The following is a 20,492-nucleotide window of genomic DNA, read 5'->3' on the forward strand; positions in this document are numbered from 1 at the left end:
TGTGGTTTTATGAATGTGGCAAAGTAGGGAAAGTATTTTGAGGAAAACTTCCGGAGGCCAATTTTCTTTAGGGCTAATTTTCTTTAGGACTAATTTTGGAATCCATTTTTTTGGAATTAAATTACCTGGAGGAAAATTTTTGTGAGCGCAAATTTTGGAAGCAAAATCATCCGGATTGTTCCTTCAAAATCATATGGTTTTTTTGAATTTTTTTAAACATTCAATTTTTGTTTTTAGACCCTAGATAGCTTTTGTACATTTTTTTATGTGTGTAGACAGAATGTTATTCTCCTTTGAAATTCTCTGAATCCGAGTCAGAATCATTTGTTCAAAAGTTTTTGAACTATTTGAATAAACAATTTTTTTAGGCGTTGTCGTGTGAAATTTATACATTCTTTAGAACTTCCCCATTTTTTCAGGAGCTTTAGAATTTCCTCATGACACGAATTTTTGAAATTTTTTTGATGAAGTGAAGTACACCTGAAGTATACCTGCTTCTCTTTCGAGAGAAACCACTCTGGATTTACATTTAGAATCCTTGGACCGAATTCTGTTAAGAATGTTTGAATTTTTTGAAATGGCAATTCTTTTTTAAGGATCCTTGTGTGAGATTTATACGTTGTGTTGGTCCACAGATTTTTTTAAAGACCTTGATGAATATTTTTGATTTAAGTACCTTAAGCTTTTGAGTGCATTCGTATTTTCTGGAATTTCTTGAAATCCTATAAATAAATCATTATTTGTTAAACATTTTTGAATTTTTTAATTAGAAAATTGTCTTTTGTGAATACTGGCGTGAAATTTATACATTCTTATCCTCAAGACTTTCGTGACATTTGTAAATTTTTTTAATGTGGATTTACCTAATTTTGCACTAGCTACCCTTACGAGCAAAACTATTCTGCGCTGTGCTTGAATTTTTGAAAACCGGCCACTCTTATTACAGTTTTTGGTAAAACGTCATCAAACGTAGCACCGGGGGGTCTGGGGGGTATAGAATACCCCCCAGCAAACGAAGACATTATTTATATGGGTATACGAATTACCTCATGGTAATAATAATGATTCTAGGGAAATGGTCATTGAACGATCTTTCTACTGGGGAGTGTTCCATATCCCCCGGAACCCCCGGTTTTGCATTCTGTCCCCAAAATCACCTGCTTTGCCACTATCATTACAGTTTTCGGTATAACGTCATCAAACCACCCCCGGTGCTACGGGGGGTCTGGGAGGGGTTTCAATACCCCCAGCACACTAAAACTGTAGGTATTTATATGAGTGTACGAAGTGACACATATACATTCTTCAGAATCTATCGATTTTTTGCAAAATTTGTGTATATTTTTTTATGCTTTCCGGAGAAACCCCTCTGAATTTTTGTGCAATTTCTGGAATTTTTAGTACCTGTGAATCATTAGGAATTATCAATTTTTTGAATTAGCAATTTTTACATTTGCTGCTTTTTTGGGAACCACTCTAGTTTTTTGATTTGCTGGAATTTTTGAATTCTTGAAATTTGTTGTACTTACATTTTTAAATTTTTTTAATGAGCAATTTTCATTTACGAGTTCATGCATGAGATTTATACATTCTTGAGAATTTCCCGATTTTTTTCAGAACTTTTATTTGTAAATTTCTTTATTTGAATAAACCTAACATTGTAGTGCCCTTTGAAAAAAAATGCTCTGCATTCTTGCGTAATGGTTGGAATTTTTTGAATTTTTTGAATCCTTATGACTCATTTGTTGAACATTTTTGCATTTTCCTAAAGCTTCTAGAATTCATCTAACGTATTTAATTTTTTTTTGAATTGACAATTCCCTGTTACAGAATATCGAAAGAGATTACAAAAATCTTTATCCGAATTTTATAATTTTTTGAAAACTTTCGATTTCGTTATTTACCCTTAATCCACAAAATCTTAACAAACCTCTAAGAGACTATCGATCTTTAACGATATTGAAGAGCCTTCTTCACTTACTAAATGTTCCCTTTACTTAAGGCTTATGGCACCTAAGAATTAATTAATACACTCAACTCATACTAACCTTCACTAGCTTTAAATCCCTTTACTAGCATTAACTGATTATAATTAATTAAAAAAACTACTCTTAAAATGTTGTTTCCTGAAATCTTTTTCACTTTCAAAAAACTCCTTTCTTGAATTTTGAGATGTTTTTTAAAATTTATGAAAGTTTTCATTTTTTTGAAATTTCAAAAACGGATAAGATTTCCTTTACCATCCTTTACACTTGTGTGCCCTGTTCAGTACCCCCACTCCCTCTTATCAGGGCCATTTCATTTGTAACCACCAGGAAGAGAATAAATCCGTTCGTATCATTTCGTTTAGGGTTGTTTGTTGCGAAAATAAGTTTCAAGTAAAATATTCAAGTGAGAACTAGGGGGCGGAAATGCCGAGTGCAGAAACCCTTTGAATCTTTAATTCTGCCCTCCCCAAATTAGAATGGTATGGGTGTGTAACGTGCAATTGCAATATTGCCCCGAGAGAAGGCGAGAGAGAGAGAGACGCCGACGCGACGCGTCGTTTTAATTGCAAATAATTACGTTAAAAACCAAAAGTTTTAAAATATGCGGGGACTCTATTAAATTTAACCGAGTAATGAGAAAATATCACCCCCGACGACACCGACCCCATTCTGTCGCCCTCTTTACTCATTCATATGAGCGACGCGCCTGATGCCCAGATTTTAACTTTTTTATGGTGTTGTTTTTGTATGTAGATGGACATCCCCCTCGCCCTGTCACTCTTTCCGAATTAACGTCCAAATGCCACTCTGTTTGTTTCTAAGCCCGGGCGCCGAGTATCGGTTAAAAAAGAAACCACCCCGAACGTAATCGAACTCTTTTTTTTCATTACTCTCGACGAGCAGGTTAAGTGCCATTGGCGATGGCGACGCGAATGATATTGACCTTTTTTTTAAAAAATGGCGCACAAGTGCAATTCAATCGGAGGGATTCTTGGTGAAAACGGAAAATTTGATTAGCTCAGCTTTTCTGCTCTTTCAGCGAAGGGGATGTACTAATTAATTTTTATTCCGCATAAACTTAATTAGTCGCGTCCTGGAAAATGTCGCCGCGGCACTTCGATTCTGTAGAGTAGTGGAGTTAATTAATTGAGCCCATTATACCAATAAATGAACGTAATTAGGCATTTCCAAAATTAGGAACGGTTCACAATTTCAAAAATAGTCACCAGCGCATATTAGCAGGTGAAAATGGCGCACAAAAAGCCCACAAACTTAGCTTAGCTTAGCTTAGACAATAAAAATGCGCACAAATCCAAAACGCGCACAATGTGAAATTCACAAAACAAGCACGCCGAATTATATGGTAAAGTTTGTTGTTGATCAGACACAGATGGCGCAAAAAGCGCAAAGGTAAGCGCATAAACAAATTAAAAATGGTTATTGGTGACGTTTGCGTTGAATAATACCCCCCAGGAGAAGGAAGATTTGGTAGTCATTTTTTGTGGTTCCGGAAAAGGTAATAGATTTCTGATGTTGGAGAGTATTGTCAACTGGGTGGTATTCCATTACCGCCACACCCCCCGGTGCCCCGTTTCCTTAAAATACTTACGCCAATCGGCACTCTTGCCCATATTTTCTGGGAAATGCCGTCAAGTTTTCCTTTCTTCCGAGATATTCCATACACGTGAGTACCTAAGGCTTTAAAAAAAAACACAACCGGGCAGTTTGGGGGTATGGAACGCCTCTCCCCTCAACTATCATGAGAATCCATAATGCTATTTGGGGGGAAACTTAGCACCGAGAGGAATATCCCCCAGGAAACGAAGATTTTATGACCTTCCTTGGGAGATCCTCCATAAACGTGAGCTCTTAGAGGTTAACGTTTTCCAAAAAAAAACGTAGCACCCGTGGGTCTGGGGAGTATGGAGTGCTCCCCAGGAAAAGGAAGACATGCGGAGCGTTTTCCGAAAAACTATCACGAGAAACCTGAATACCTTCAACGTTTTAGAGGAAAACGTAGCATTGGGGGGAATACTCCTCAGGAAATGAAGATCTTGTGAGTCTATTGCACTACTTCCTTTCCTGAGGGATATTTCTTATACGTGAGTTGTTACGGCTTACCGTTTTGAACAAAAAACGTAGTACTGGGGGTCGGGAGAGGGGTATTTTCCGAGAAACTATCATGAGAATCTTGAATACTTTCGGGGAGGGGGGGGGGGTATTTCACAATGAAATGAAGATTTAGTGACCGTGTCATACTAGCTTTTACCGCAATCAGCATGCGTATGATTATTTTCTGGGGAGTGCCGTCACAATTTCCGTTCCTGGAAGATATTCCACCGAATTCATGAGTTCTTAGGGTTTAACGTTTTGAAGAAAAACGTAGCACTGCGGTGTGTGAATTACTCCCCCCCCCCCCCATCCCTGGAAAAAGAAGATTAGGGGACCTTTTTATTGTTGGCTAGGGGGGGGGGTAGAACGTTTGATAAACATGTACGAAGATAAATGAAGGTTGATCCTTTCTTTTTCTTGATGGTATTCCACCCCCCTCCCTCATAACCCTCGGATATGCATTCATCCCTAAAATGATTAGTGCCCTTATCACTTACACCATAACTTTTCAAGAGTTTTTAGAGCTGAACGTAGTACGCAGTTTTCAGGACCGAACGTTCTGAGGGTGAAGGTATCACTGGGGGGTCTGGGGGGTATGGAATACTCCCCAGTGTACGAAGGTAAGATTGACTCATTCATTTTCCTGGGGAATATTCCATACCTCCCAGACCCCCGGAATTTGAGAAATGTTTTGAAAATGTATTTACACCATAATTTTTTAAGAGATTTTAAGAGCTGAACGGTTTGAGGGTGAACGTAGTACGAAGGTAAATGAAGACTGACTCATTTTTTGTGCATTGCGAGTATTCCATACCCCCCAGACCCCCCCTTAGTTAATAAACGTCTTTGAAATATACTTACACCATAATTTTTCAAGAGGTTTCAGAGCCGAACGTTTTGAGGGGATGTCGGGGGGGGGGGGGGGGGGGTGGAATACCCCCCTCCCTCAGTGTACGAAGGTAAATGAAGATTGACTCATTCATTTTCCTGGAGAGTATTCCATATCCCCCAGACCCCCCTTAATTTAAAAGACGTTTTTGAAATGTACTTACACCATAATTTTTCAAAAGAGGTTTCAGGGCCGAACGTTTTGAGGGTGAAGTTATCACCGGGGGATCTGGGGGGTATGGAATACTCCCCAGTGTACGAAGATAAATGAAGATTGACTCATTAATTTTCCTGGGAAATATTCCATACCTTCCAGACCCCCGGAATTTGAGAAACGTCTTGAAAATGCATTTACACCATCATTTTTAAGAGAGTTTTAGAGCTGAACGGTTTGAGGGTGAACGTAGCACGAAGGTAAATGAACACTAACTAATATTTTTGCATGGGGAGTATTCGATACCCCCCGGCCCCCCCGGTTACACTCTTCCCCAAAATGTCTAGTACGCTTAGCACTTATACCATAATTTTTCAATAGATTTTAGAGCTGAACGTTTTGAGGGTGATCGTAGGACGAAAGGTAAATGAAGATTGACCTTTTCTCTTTCCTGGGAGTATTCAATACCCCCAGACTCCCCGGGTACACATTCTTCCCCAAAATGTTTAATACCTTTAGCACTTTAGCACTGAGGGGTATGGATTGCTCCCCCAATGTACGAAAGAAATGAAGTTTGACTCATTCATTTTCCTGGAGAGTACTCCATACCCCCCAGAACCCCCCGAGTTTAACAAACGTTTTTGAAATGTACTTACACCATAATTTTTCAAAAGAGTTTTCAGGGCCGAACGTTTTGAGGGTGAAAATATCACCGGGAGGTCTGAGGTATATGGAGGTAAATGAAGATTGACTCAATAGTTTTCCTAGAGGTATTCTACACCCCCCAGGCCCCCCGTTATACATTATTCCCCAAAATGTTTAATTTCCTTAGCACTTAGACCATAATTTTGCAAAAGAGTATTTAGGGCCGCACTTTTTATCACCAGAGGGTCTGGGGGGTATCCCTGGGGGATAGGGAATACTCCCAATGTAAAATGAAGATTGACTCATTCATTTTCCTGGGGGCTATTCCATACCCCTCAGGCCCCCCGGTTAAACCTTATTTCCAAAAATTTGTAATACTCTTAGCATATAGGAAGTTTTGGAAATATAATAATCTTGAAAATATTTAATTTAAAGCCAGAAATGCTTTAAATACGTGTCAAAAGTGAGAGATGGAATCTGAAAATAATTCGGATCGGTGCTCGATTGTGGGAAATTTTGTAAAAAGTTAGGAAAACGTGAAGAAAAGTTTCTGGAAATTTTCGGAAACTGCTTTGAAATAGTAGAAAATGTATAGGAATTTGAGCAACGCTTTGTATTATGTAGAAAATAATTCGAAAACGTAACCAATTTTTAAAATATTTGGAGATAAATAGGAAATCCTTTGGAAAATGGGAAGACCCAAAACATTTTGGAATTCGTCAGGCTTCGAGAAGTGTAGAAATCTTTGGAAATGTTTCAGGAACGTCAGGAGCGTTTTTCAAATTGTGTAAAGATTTGGACACTCGTTGGAAAACTTGGAAATTTATTGAAAATGTAAATTTCGATTACCGTTTGAATGTGTCAAGGAAGCTTTCCAAACGTCAGAAAACGTCTAAGAAAATATTTCGTTTAAGACATCAATTGCAAATGTTTTCTTAGCTCAATTTGTAGCCATGCTGTGGCCGTACCAGGCCCAAGTCATTGAACGGACATTCACAGACTTTCAATTTAGATGATTTACGCCTCGGCTAAGAAAATTAGGTGGTTCGTGTCTTGGCTAAGGTTCGCGCCTTAGCTGGGTTCGTGTACTAACTACGCGCCACGCAAAAACGATCGAAAAATTTAAGAATAATTTACTTAAATCTACCTAATTATCTATCGGGCGTGTTTAAACGGCAGGGCAGCAATTTTCTCGTTATTTATTGAAGGGCCAACGTTTGGAATAGGTTAATGTAAATGGACGAGTGGCATTAAATTATGATTAATTTTTTATTAAACCGAAATAAGGCACACGTAACGCACTGGTACGATTTTTTTACGGGTCAAGGGCGACAAAGATCCCTTCCGTTCGATTTGACAAGTACGCCATCGAAAAAAAAGCGTAATTAACACGAATGCCCGCTCTTTTAATGCGCAAAACACACAATACGTACCCTAATCAGAACGGAACCATCAAAACGCAAGTATCGTGCACGTTATATTGAAGGTTGGCGCACATGATTATCTTTGAATGCACGCGAATTGCAGTAGATGGTATCGGATTTTTTGACGAACGAAATGCAATTTCCAATAACTACAACGCAAAGCACGTGACTATGGATTTTGCGAACGACCTTCGGGGGGTACATCTTTCAGTCGTCGCCCTTAAAACATATGATGATAAAATGAGGCACATTCAGCGGAGCTATTTTATTTTTGAAGCACACAAAACGGAATGCATTACTGCTTAAAAGCGTTAAGGGTCGTTTGGGGGAGAAAAAGGAAATGAAAATAAGCGCGCAAGTTTATTTTGAGTAAAAAGCCAACATGTACCTAAAGCCCTTCGGTCCCACCGATCGCAACCTTAAGCAAAAATTAAGAAGCGGTGGTTTAACACTTAATAGCGACAAAGAAGCGTCTGAGGCCGTGCTGGGGTGGAGGTGCCGGTGACGATGATCGGTACCTGCGGCGGAGACGTCTTCGGCGCGGCGTGTAGAGGTTGTTGGCTTCCGCCTCGATCAGCGTGGCACGGGCTCTTGGCATATCGGCCGGGCCTCCCATCGGCCCGAACGACCGCCGTACACTGCCGCTCCCGGCCCATCGATCAGAAGACAACCCCGTAGCCTACCGTATGGAAAAACCCCTTTTGCGCAGCCACCGCCACCGTCTTTTATCACCTATCTCACGTAGACGACTTTGAAGCACGTGCACTTCGTGGACAACACCATCGCATTACGCTCGACATTGCCCCCCGCCCCTCGCAATTCATTTCAATTAGTTCCACCTGCGTGTAGTTAACCGCACCCATTCGCCACCGTGATAATTGCCCTAATAACTTTTAGGCGTTCAGGTGACGCCACTCGGAAGGCTACATTGAATAATCAAATTAATTCGGTCGCATCAGCAGAAAAACACGCCGTCGACACTCTCCCCGAGGTCCATAAAATATTCCTATCTCGAAATGGAGCCTAATATTACCGCCGAGAAGATAGTGAAAAAGGTCCGGATTAAAATTCAGCACCATCTTTCGAGGTAAAAGTTTGGCCGAACTAATTTCGGGGGTGAGAAAATCTGACCGTGCCGATTATGAGAGGCATCGCCGTACCGTACAGATTCATCACGTCAATAGCCGGCCGGGGGGCCGCGCGGCGATTTTGTTACTGGAAAACGTCCCAAGGGTACGGGGCGAAGGTCCGTGTGCAACGAAATGCTAATACGGTCAAATTGAAGGGGTCGAGTCCGTTTCAGTTACAAGTCAATTTCGTTTTCGTCCGATAACTGAGCGTTTTCTGTACGGATAAAATCCGATTTCGTGTCAACATCCCAGACGGAGATAAACCGCGCCCTTTTTCAGGAGGATATTCAACCGCAAGCATGAAGTCTCACTACGCGCTTTAACTCATTGCAATTTCAAATTGTACGCTTAACCAACCCTTGAGGCTGATATGGTTACCGTACGCCATTTGGACTAGAAAACGCACCCGCCAGCTTCCAAAGTCAATTAAACGAGCCTCGTCCAATTCAGTTGTCGAATTGGAATGTTGGAAACGTGCTAAGATTCGTTTACTCTGTTAATACCGATCCTTATAAGAAATTGCGTAGTTAAAGATAGGACACGCCGAACTTGCCTTCGGCATTGACGTTTTAAAAATGCTTGAAATGTGGAGGAAGTATTCTATCAATGAATTTCGTAGTGAGAAGCGGGATGAATTTATGCTGAACTCGCCCCCCGGCATTTCGGGGTCCCGCAGCATTTTTGTCGATCCCGGTGTTGCATTCCCTAATTACAGCCCTTTGAATTTTTTTTCGAAATTGGTTTCTAGTCTATAACTTTTGATTGGAAAGTCTGATCGAAAAAGTACGAATTGATTTGGATTCTACGCACCCAACTTAATAAGAAAAAGTGTTTTTCCGAGAAATTTTGGTGTAGTCGATTTTTTCTAAAAAAGGAAGGTGCCTTTTTTTGAGCCCCGAAGAAAAAATTGTCTCAGATCGACCCGAAAAAAAAATTTTCTTATAGAATGTGGCCTGTAGAATCCATAATTTCAAACAGTTCCAAGATTGGGCTACTAGTTCAAAAGTTACAGCCCTTTGAATTTTTTTTAAAAATTGGTTTCTAGTCTATAACTTTTGATTGAGAAGTCTGATCGAAAAAGTACGAATTGTTTTGGATTCTACGCCCCAAAATTAATAAAAAAAAGTGTTTTCCCGAGAAATTTTGGTGTAGTCGATTTTTGGTAAAAAAGGAAGGTTATACACTGCCTTTTTTTGAGCCCCGAAGAAAAAATTGTCTCAGATCGACCCGAAAAAAAAATTTTCCTTAGATGCTTAGATCCTTAGATATTAATCCCGCGGGATCCCGGTATTTGCGGGTATGGAGAAAGAGAACAGAGTTCCCTGCAACTGTAATAGAACCTTCGTATACTGATGGGTATCCTATACCACCCAGATCGCCTGTGATACCTACGCTACTTTAGAATAGTATTATAGATAACACCATAATCCTCAATATGTTGGGAGAAAACGAACCTCCGGGGGTCTAGGGGTATCGAATCTCCCCAGGAAAAAGAGAACAAAGCCATGTGACAGGACCTTCGTATACCGGGGGGTGTGGAATACTATTCCAACAGAAGGTATCACCGGTAGGTCTCGGGGGGGGGGGGGGTACCGTGAGAGGTTAAATATATACATATGTATTGTAATCAACCCCTTCAAAGAATTAGTGATAGTAGAGAGAAGAGGAGTAAAGTAGAATTGGAGATCGAGCCAACTCCGTCTCTGTACCCCCCCCCCCCCAATGATAAGTTAAATAAAATTATAATCAACCCCTTTAAAGAATTTTGTTGTGAGAAGCAAGAGGGGGGGGGGAGGAATTTATGCCTAACTCGAGAATGAAGTAAAGCGTATTTTAGATGACACGTAATTTGTCTCTTTGCTCTCTTTGATAATTTAAAAATATAAATTATAATTAACTCCTTCAAAGACTTTTGTTTTGAGAAGCAGGAGGGGGGAGAATTTATGGCGAACTCCCCTTCGCCTTGCTCGAGATTTGAGTAAAGTAGAATTGCAGATCGAGCCAAATCCGTCTCTTTACCCCCAATGATAAGTTAAATATAAATTATAATCAACCCCTTTAAAGAATTTTGTTGTGAGAAGCAAGAGGGGGGGGGGAGGAATTTATGCCTAACTCGAGAATGAAGTAAAGCGTATTTTAGATGACACGTAATTTGTCTCTTTGCACTCTTTGATAATTTAAAAATATAAATTATAATTAATCCCTTCAAAGAATTTTGTTTTGAGAAGCAGGAGGGGGGAGAATTTATGCCGAACTCCCCTTCGCCTTGCTCGAGATTGGAGTAAAGTAGAATTGCAGATCGAGCCAAATCCGTCTCTTTACCCCCAATGACAAGTTAAATTATAATCAACCCCTTTAAAGAATGTTGTTGTGAGAAGCAAGAGGGGGGGGGGGGAATTTATGCCTAACTCGAGAATGAAGTAAAGCGTATTTTAGATGACACGTAATTTGTCTCTTTGCGCTCTTTGATAATTTAAAAATATAAATTATAATTAATCCCTTCAAAGAATTTTGCTTTGAGAAGCAGGAGGGGGGAGAATTTATGCCGAACTCCCCTTCGCCTTGCTCGAGATTGGAGTAAAGTAGAATTGCAAATCGAGCCAAATCCGTCTCTTTACTCCCCATGATAAGTTAAATATAAATTATAATCAACCCCTTTAAAGAATTTTGTTGTGAGATGCAAGAGGGGGGAGGGGAATTATTCCTAACTCGAGAATGAAGTAAAGCGTATTTTAGATGACACGTAATTTGTCTCTTTGCTCTCTTTGATAATTTAAAAATATAAATTATAATTAACTCCTTCAAAGACTTTTGTTTTGAGAAGCAGGAGGGGGGAGAATTTATGGCGAACTCCCCTTCGCCTTGCTCGAGATTTGAGTAAAGTAGAATTGCAGATCGAGCCAAATCCGTCTCTTTACCCCCAATGATAAGTTAAATATAAATTATAATCAACCCCTTTAAAGAATTTTGTTGTGAGATGCAAGAGGGGGGAGGGGAATTATTCCTAACTCGAGAATGAAGTAAAGCGTATTTTAGATGACACGTAATTTGTCTCTTTGCTCTCTTTGATAATTTAAAAATATAAATTATAATTAACTCCTTCAAAGACTTTTGTTTTGAGAAGCAGGAGGGGGGAGAATTTATGGCGAACTCCCCTTCGCCTTGCTCGAGATTTGAGTAAAGTAGAATTGCAGATCGAGCCAAATCCGTCTCTTTACCCCCAATGATAAGTTAAATATAAATTATAATCAACCCCTTTAAAGAATTTTGTTGTGAGAAGCAAGAGGGGGGGGGGGAGGAATTTATGCCTAACTCGAGAATGAAGTAAAGCGTATTTTAGATGACACGTAATTTGTCTCTTTGCTCTCTTTGATAATTTAAAAATATAAATTATAATTAACTCCTTCAAAGACTTTTGTTTTGAGAAGCAGGAGGGGGGAGAATTTATGGCGAACTCCCCTTCGCCTTGCTCGAGATTTGAGTAAAGTAGAATTGCAGATCGAGCCAAATCCGTCTCTTTACCCCCAATGATAAGTTAAATATAAATTATAATCAACCCCTTTAAAGAATTTTGTTGTGAGATGCAAGAGGGGGGAGGGGAATTATTCCTAACTCGAGAATGAAGTAAAGCGTATTTTAGATGACACGTAATTTGTCTCTTTGCTCTCTTTGATAATTTAAAAATATAAATTATAATTAACTCCTTCAAAGACTTTTGTTTTGAGAAGCAGGAGGGGGGAGAATTTATGCCGAACTCCCCTTCGCCTTGCTCGAGATTGGAGTAAAGTAGAATTGCAAATCGAGCCAAATCCGTCCCTTTACTCCCCATGATAAGTTAAATATAAATTATAATCAACCCCTTTAAAGAATTTTGTTGTGAGAAGCAAGAGGGGGGGGGGGAGGAATTTATGCCTAACTCGAGAATGAAGTAAAGCGTATTTTAGATGACACGTAATTTGTCTCTTTGCTCTCTTTGATAATTTAAAAATATAAATTATAATTAACTCCTTCAAAGACTTTTGTTTTGAGAAGCAGGAGGGGGGAGAATTTATGCCGAACTCCCCTTCGCCTTGCTCGAGATTGGAGTAAAGTAGAATTGCAAATCGAGCCAAATCCGTCTCTTTACTCCCCATGATAAGTTAAATATAAATTATAATCAACCCCTTTAAAGAATTTTGTTGTGAGATGCAAGAGGGGGGAGGGGAATTATTCCTAACTCGAGAATGAAGTAAAGCGTATTTTAGATGACACGTAATTTGTCTCTTTGCTCTCTTTGATAATTTAAAAATATAAATTATAATTAACTCCTTCAAAGACTTTTGTTTTGAGAAGCAGGAGGGGGGAGAATTTATGCCGAACTCCCCTTCGCCTTGCTCGAGATTGGAGTAAAGTAGAATTGCAAATCGAGCCAAATCCGTCCCTTTACTCCCCATGATAAGTTAAATATAAATTATAATCAACCCCTTTAAAGAATTTTGTTGTGAGAAGCAAGAGGGGGGGGGGGAGGAATTTATGCCTAACTCGAGAATGAAGTAAAGCGTATTTTAGATGACACGTAATTTGTCTCTTTGCTCTCTTTGATAATTTAAAAATATAAATTATAATTAACTCCTTCAAAGACTTTTGTTTTGAGAAGCAGGAGGGGGGAGAAATTATGCCGAACTCACCTTTGGTTTGCTCGAGATTGGAGTCAAGCGGAATTACAGATCGAATTAAATTCGTCTTTTTTCCCCGCCCTCCCTCAAATACCAATTATAATCAACCCCTTCAAAGAATTTTGTTTTGAAAAGCAGACAAGGGTGAATTTGGGCCGAACTCCCCTTCGCCTTGCTCGAGATTGGAGTAAAGTAGAATTGCAGATCGAGCCAAATCCGTCTCTTTACGCCCCATGATAAGTTAAATATAAATTATAATCAACCCCTTTAAAGAATTTTGTTGTGAGAAGCAAGAAGGGGGAGAAATTATGCCGAACTCGCTTTTGGGTCCTTGAGTATGGAGTAAAGCGTGTTTTAGATGACACGGAATTGCCGAGCGAGCCGCGTGCGAGTTCGTCCCAAATTTGCCCCTTTGCGCCTCTGATAATTTGAATATAAATCTTATCTGCTCCTTCAAATAATTTTGAGGTTGGGGCGAATTTATTCCGAATTGGCCATCGGCTCGCTCGGCATTGGAGTAAAACGTATTATGACATAGGCGAGTTCGGCACAAATTCATCCCTTTGCCCCCACCCCACCCCAATAATAAGTTAAACATAAATCATAATCTACTTCTTCGGTTCCTTCGGCATTGGAATAAACCGTATTATTAAATTGTACAAAACTCAACTCCTTCGCCCCCTCCCCCAAATGATGAGTTAAATATAAATCATAAACAATTATGTAATGAGAGCAGGATGGGGTTGAATTTATTTGGAACTCGTCTTCGACTTCCACGGCATTAGAGTAATTATTATGAAATTTACACTTGCCACAAATTCAACCCATTCCTCCCCTCGCCCCCCAAATAATAAGGTGAATATAAATTATAATCTACCCGTTCGGCTCACTTGGCATTGGAATAAAGCGTATTATTAAATAATACGAAACTGCCGAGCGATCTGAAGGCGAGTTTGGAACAAACGCTTAACTTTGCCCCCCCCCCCCCCCCTCACACACGAAAAGTGAAATATAATTATAATATGTACCCGTTCGGTTCACTCGGCATTGGAGTAAAGTGTATTTTTAGAAGACAGAAAATTGACACAAATTCAACCGCTTCACCCCCTCACCTTAAATGATGAGTTAAATATAAACTAAAATCTACCCCTTTAAAGAATTATACAATGAGGGGCAGGATGGAGTGAATTTATTGTGAACTCCTCTTCGGCGCACTCGGCATTGGAGTACAGCGTATTTTTAAATAAGGACAATTCGGAGGCGAGTTCGGAACAAATTCTTAACGTCGCCCCCCCCCCCCCCACAAACGAAAAGTGTAATATTCGGTTCACTCGACATTCGGATACCACGCAGAAAAAGAGAACAGGTTTTCCTACAGCTACCATAAGACCTTCGTATACTGCGGAGTATGGAATACCACAGGAAAAAAAAATACATTTTCCTACAACTGCAATAAGACCTTCATAGATTTGGGGGGGGGGGGGTGTTCCATACGCTCCAAACCCCCGGTGATACTTCGCTTAGAAATGCATTGCAGCTAACAGAAATACCCCCAATCTTTTGTGAGAAAACTTACCGCGGGGAGGGGGGGCTGGGGAGGGGGTATGGAATCTCCCCAGGAAAAAGAGAAATGTATTATTTTATTTTTTTAATTTTTTTTTTTTAATTTGACGGAGTTGCCGAGCGAGCCGAAGGCGACTTCAGCATAACTTTGTCCCTCCGCCCTCTCGCCCCCCCCCCCCCGATTAGTTCGATATAAATTATTTTTGGAAAAGAACTTCAAAAATCTGTAAAATTGTCTATTGTGTCGCTGAAACCACGCCGAAACACATTACTTTGTTACCTGGTAAATGATGTGAATGTGTATTTTGTGTTAGAGGGGCCATCAATAGTCCAGTAACATAATATAAAATTCAAAAAATCGCCAGAAGAGCTATTTATGTCAACATACACCGAGAGGACGTCGAAATACTCTACTTCGGTCCCTAATAAGCGTCATTAAGGTGCTTTGTGTATTTAAAGAGATCAAAAATCAATTGCCTTGATGATAAAAAAATGTTCAAGAAGGAATATTTAAAAAAAGCCTCCCGGGAATGCTTTTTTTCGCTGAGGCACCATCGAAACACATCACTTCGATGTCTAATAGGTGATTTTAGTCTTTTGTGTTGGAAGGACGACCAAAAATCTACAGCTTTTTCCAAACACGATTTCAAAAAACAGTCAAAAAGAGGTCCCAGGCCAATTTTCACTGAGATAAGGCCAAAACTCACCATTTCCGTGCCTAATACGTGACAGTAATCATTTTTTAATGTTTGAAGGGCAAAATGTGACAAATAAATAGCCTCTTTGAGCGTTTCTTTGAAATTTTTTATTCTAACATTATTTTTTATGATCAAGGCAATGAATTTCCAGTTACTTGTGTACTAAATTGACAGTGGTGTCCATCACCAAGGATAATGACAGGTGTCAGTCGCCTTGGGTGGGCCCTCGCTCACTTCATCAGCTGCGCCGCCTCATCTCCGATCATTTCAATCGAATACAACCAGCTGCGTTCATTTGACAGGAGGAACTCTTTTCAAGAGAATATCGGTTTACTTCATTACGCTCGAGTGTTCCAAATCAACTGTCACGCTTTGTGCTCCAAAATGAAACGCTTCTCAATCGGATTAAAAAAAAACGTTGGCGAGAAACACAAACAAGGCCGATGGTAGTAAATGACCGTAGAAACACTTGTTTACTCAAACGCAAATTTGTTCTGCCAAGCATTTAAATTTAGCGTATTTCCTTTTAAAATCGCGAGTACGGCAACAAAGTTGCTTTTACAACGCGAGCGAAAATAATCAATGCGTTATTGTTCTTTGAGAGCGTTACGCTCACGTTAAGTGATTTATTTGTGCCGGAGATTTTTCGAAAATTTCATCACATCGGCCACGCTTAGGTACATAAAGACGCTATTCCTGTTAATCTCGGTTTAAATTTAATCGCGATCATTTCGACACGTCTCTAAAATTAGGCGGCACACACGTAGAAATATCTCGCGCGCTTTTTTAGCGTAAAAGGCATTTCCGGCAAGTATCGATGATTTTTTTTTATGTTTACGTTCATCCTCACCCCCACAGCCGGGCGCGCATAAATTGCCCGGATTATAACCCGATGAGTCCCCGTTTTATTGGCGACATATACAATCCCGCAGTTTTATGGACACGTCTCGCCCTCCTCGGGGTACATAAAAGACGCGGGCGACACATTTTATTGGGCGATTACTTTCGAATGAAGCCTGTCGTACGCCACTGGTACGCACGCATAAAAACGTATTGCCGTCATTTAAGGGGCAAGTTTTTCCGATGAGCGTACGAAGGAGGAAATTTTTGGGACGCTGCCCAGAAGAGAAGTTCGGGACGGAATTACGATTACGCTATTTAATTAATTTCTGTATTTATAGCGGTTTCTCAGTAAAAATAGAGTTGGAATTGTCATGCCCGATCGGAAAGTTAAATTGCAAAATACTGGACGATTCTTCGACCGTTACCACTTATTTTGGGCAAACGCACAATTTCAGATTTGCGCTGATACTGGACGCAAGAAATAATTTTAAGTGAAAAGAAACTATTCGCAACCTCAAACCAGACCAAAATATTCTGAAAGATTACAACTAAAAAACCCCCCCCCCCCCTTGACCCGTACGGCACTACAACAATTTTCTTAGGAAAGAATTAAAAAAAAAGTGACGCTTCTGTTCTGTACAATTAGAATCAAAATGTTCTGAAAAATAACAGTTAAAACATCTCCTCTTCGACTCGTACGCCCCTACAAAATTTCTTTTCCAAAAATTAATCGAAGGTTCTAATTTCTTTCAAAAAAGTTACCAGTCGGTTCATAAATGTTATGGGTTCTAATTAATAGTGGTTAAGTTTAACTGCAATTAGAAGCAAAAGATTCCGAAAGATCACCGCCAAAACACGCTTAAACTAACAAAGAAGAGAAGAATCAAGACCCAAAAAACTCAAACTAACTCAAAACACAAACAATACACTTTTTTGAGTCTCGATTATCCTCTTCTTTGTTAATTTAGCACTCAAAACATAAATGGAGCTCTTCGTCGTCAAACACCCTTAAACCGATCGAGAGTTTAATTTTTTTCGCAACAATGACTCTTTGGCGCTCAAATTGTATGGGCTCTAATGAAAAGTGAACAAATCCAGATACCATTAAAATCAGAGTAGTCAGAGTTTTGGTCGCACACACAAATTTTGGGAGAGTGATCGAAATTGACAAAATAGGTGCCCAAATTCTATACGCCCTAATTAAAAGTAAACAAGTTTAGATTAGAATCAAAATATTCTCAAGCTCCTAAAAAATTTTATTTAGCAAAGTGACTAAAGGTTCTAATTTTTTTTTTAAAATGACGCCTCGCTTCCCAAAATCCATGGGCTTTAATTAAAGGTAGGTAAGTTTAGATACAATTAGAATACAAAATATTCTCAAGGATTATTGTCAAAACACGCATTCTATGATCTTGTCAGCCCCTACAAAATTTTGGCAAAGTGGCTAAAAGTTCTAATTTTTTTCAAAAAAATGACGCCTCGTTTCCCAAAATCCATGGACTTTAATTAAAGGTGGATAAGTTTAGATACAATTAAAATCAAAATTTCTCAAGGATTATTGTGAAAACACGCATTTTATGGTTTTGTTAGCTCCTACAAAATTTTCTTTGGCAAAGTGGCTAAAAGTTCTAATTTAAAAAAAAATGACGTCTCGTTTCCCAAAATCTATGGGCTTTAATTAAAGGTGGATAAGTTTAGATACAATTAAAATCAAAATATTTTCAAGGATTATTTTCAAAACACGCATTCTATGGCCTTGCTAGCTCCTACACAATTTTCTTTGGCAAATGACTAAAGGTTCTAATTTTTTTCAAAAAAATGACGCCTCGTTTCCCAAAATCCATGGACTTTAATTAAAGGTAGATAAGTTTAGATACAATTAAAATCAAAATATTCTCAAGGATTATTTTCAAAACACGCATTCTATGGCCTTGTTAGCTCCTACACAATTTTCTTTGGCAAAGTGGCTAAAAGTTCTAATTTAAAAAAAAATGACGTCTCGTTTCCCAAAATCTATGGGCTTTAATTAAAGGTAGATAAGTTTAGATACAATTAGAATCAAAATATTCTCAAGGATTATTTTCAAAACACGCATTCTATGGCCTTGCTAGCTCCTACACAATTTTCTTTGGCAAAGTGACTAAAGGTTCTAATTTAAAAAAAAAAATGACGCCTCGTTTCCCAAAATCCATGGACTTTAATTAAAGGTAGATAAGTTTAGATACAATTAAAATCAAAATATTCTCAAGGATTATTGTAAAAACACGCATTTTATGGTTTTGTTAGCTCCTACAAAATTTTCTTTGGCAAAGTGGCTAAAAGTTCTAATTTAAAAAAAAAATGACGTCTCGTTTCCCAAAATCTATGGGCTTTAATTAAAGGTGGATAAGTTTAGATACAATTAAAATCAAAATATTCTCAAGGATTATTTTCAAAACACGCATTCTATGGCCTTGCTAGCTCCTACACAATTTTCTTTGGCAAAGTGACTAAAGGTTCTAATTTTTTTCAAAAAAATGACGTCTCGTTTCCCAAAATCCATGGACTTTAATTAAAGGTAGATAAGTTTAGATACAATTAGAATCAAAATATTCTCAAGGATTATTTTCAAAACACGCATTCTATGGTCTTGTTAGCTCCTACAAAATTTTCATTGGCAAAGTGGCTAATGGTTCTAATTTTTTTCAAAAAAATGACGTCTCGTTTCCCAAAATCCATGGGCTTTAATTAAAGGTAGATAAGTTTAGATACAATTGGAATCAAAATATTTTCAAGGATTATTGTCAAACCACGCACTCTATGGTCTTGTTAGCTCCTACAAAGTTTTCTTTGGCAAAGTGGTTAAAGGTTCTAATTTTTTTCAAAAAAATGACGTCTCGTTTCCCAAAATCCATGGGCTTTAATTAAAGGTGGATAAGTTTAGATACAATTAAAATCAAAATATTTTCAAGGATTATTTTCAAAACACGCATTCTATGGCCTTGCTAGCTCCTACACAATTTTCTTTGGCAAAGTGACTAAAGGTTCTAATTTTTTTCAAAAAAATGACGCTCGCTTCCAAAATCCATGGGCTTTAATTAAAGGTAGGTAAGTTTAGATACAATTAGAATCAAAATATTCTCAAGGATTATTGTCAAAACACGCATTCTATATCTTGTTAGCTCCTACAAAATTTCTTTGGAAAAGTGGCTAAAGTCTAATTTTTTTCAAAAAAATGACGCCTCGTTTCCCAAAAATGGGCTTTAGAATGAATCAAAATATTCTCAAGGATTATTGTCAAAACACGCATTTTATGGTTTTGTTAGCTCCTACAATATTTTCTTTGGCAAAGTGGCTAAAAGTTCTAATTTAAAAAAAAAATGACGTCTCGTTTCCCAAAATCTATGGGCTTTAATTAAAGGTGGATAAGTTTAGATACAATTAAAATCAAAATATTTTCAAGGATTATTTTCAAAACACGCATTCTATGGCCTTGCTAGCTCCTACACAATTTTCTTTGGCAAAGTGACTAAAGGTTCTAATTTAAAAAAAAAATGACGCCTCGTTTCCCAAAATCCATGAACTTTAATTAAAGGTAGATAAGTTTAGATACAATTAGAATCAAAATATTCTCAAGGATTATTTTCAAAACACGCAATTCTATGGTCTTGTTAGCTCCTACAAAATTTTCATTTGGCAAAGTGGCTAATGGTTCTAATTTTTTTCAAAAAAATGACGTCTCGTTTCCCAAAATCCATGGGCTTTAATTAAAGGTAGATAAGTTTAGATACAATTAGAATCAAAATATTCTCAAGGATTATTGTCAAAACACGCATTTTATGGTTTTGTTAGCTCGTACAAAATTTTCTTTGGCAAAGTGGCTAATGGTTCTAATTTTTTTCAAAAAAATGACGTCTCGTTTCCCAAAATCCATGGGCTTTAATTAAAGGTAGATAAGTTTAGATACAATTGGAATCAAAATATTTTCAAGGATTATTGTCAAACCACGCACTCTATGGTCTTGTTAGCTCCTACAAAGTGTTCTTTGGAAAAGTGGTTAAAGGTTCTAATTTTTTTTTAAAAAATGACGCGTCGCTTCCAAAAATCCATGGGCTTTAATTAAAGGTAGGTAAGTTTAGATACAATTAGAATCAAAATATTCTCAAGGGTTATTTTCAAAACACGCATTCTATGGCCTTGTTAGCTCCTACAAAATTTTCTTTGGCAAAGTGGCTAAAAGTTCTAATTTTTTTTAAAAAAAATGCCGTCTCGTTTCCCAAAATCCATGGGCTTTAATTAAAGGTGGATAAGTTTAGATACAATTAAAATCAAAATATTTTCAAGGATTATTGTCAAAACACGCATTCTATGATCTTGTTAGCTCCTACAAAATATTCTTTGGAAAAGTGGCTA

The 20,492-nt window shown here is 38.3% G+C and overlaps 1 protein-coding gene across 9 annotated transcripts in view; it reads right to left on the reverse strand.

Annotated features, from left to right (window-relative positions):
• Positions 1 to 20,492, reverse strand: part of LOC116180516 (potassium voltage-gated channel protein Shaker) — a 221,666-nt gene that overhangs the window by 104,456 nt on the left and 96,718 nt on the right. The window contains exon 1 of one of the 9 annotated variants that reach the window (XM_031500542.1): positions 7,730 to 7,831. The exons of the other annotated variants lie outside the window; for them this stretch is intronic. Within the exon in view, the coding sequence (XP_031356402.1) occupies positions 7,730 to 7,827 (98 nt within the window). The 5' untranslated portion in view covers positions 7,828 to 7,831. Of the gene's footprint in view, positions 1 to 7,729; positions 7,832 to 20,492 lie in introns of those variants that run through there. 9 annotated transcript variants of the gene reach the window in all.

This window comes from Photinus pyralis, unplaced genomic scaffold (assembly GCF_008802855.1).
Source record: "Photinus pyralis isolate 1611_PpyrPB1 unplaced genomic scaffold, Ppyr1.3 Ppyr1.4_LG9, whole genome shotgun sequence".
Taxonomy (NCBI): domain Eukaryota; kingdom Metazoa; phylum Arthropoda; class Insecta; order Coleoptera; family Lampyridae; genus Photinus; species Photinus pyralis.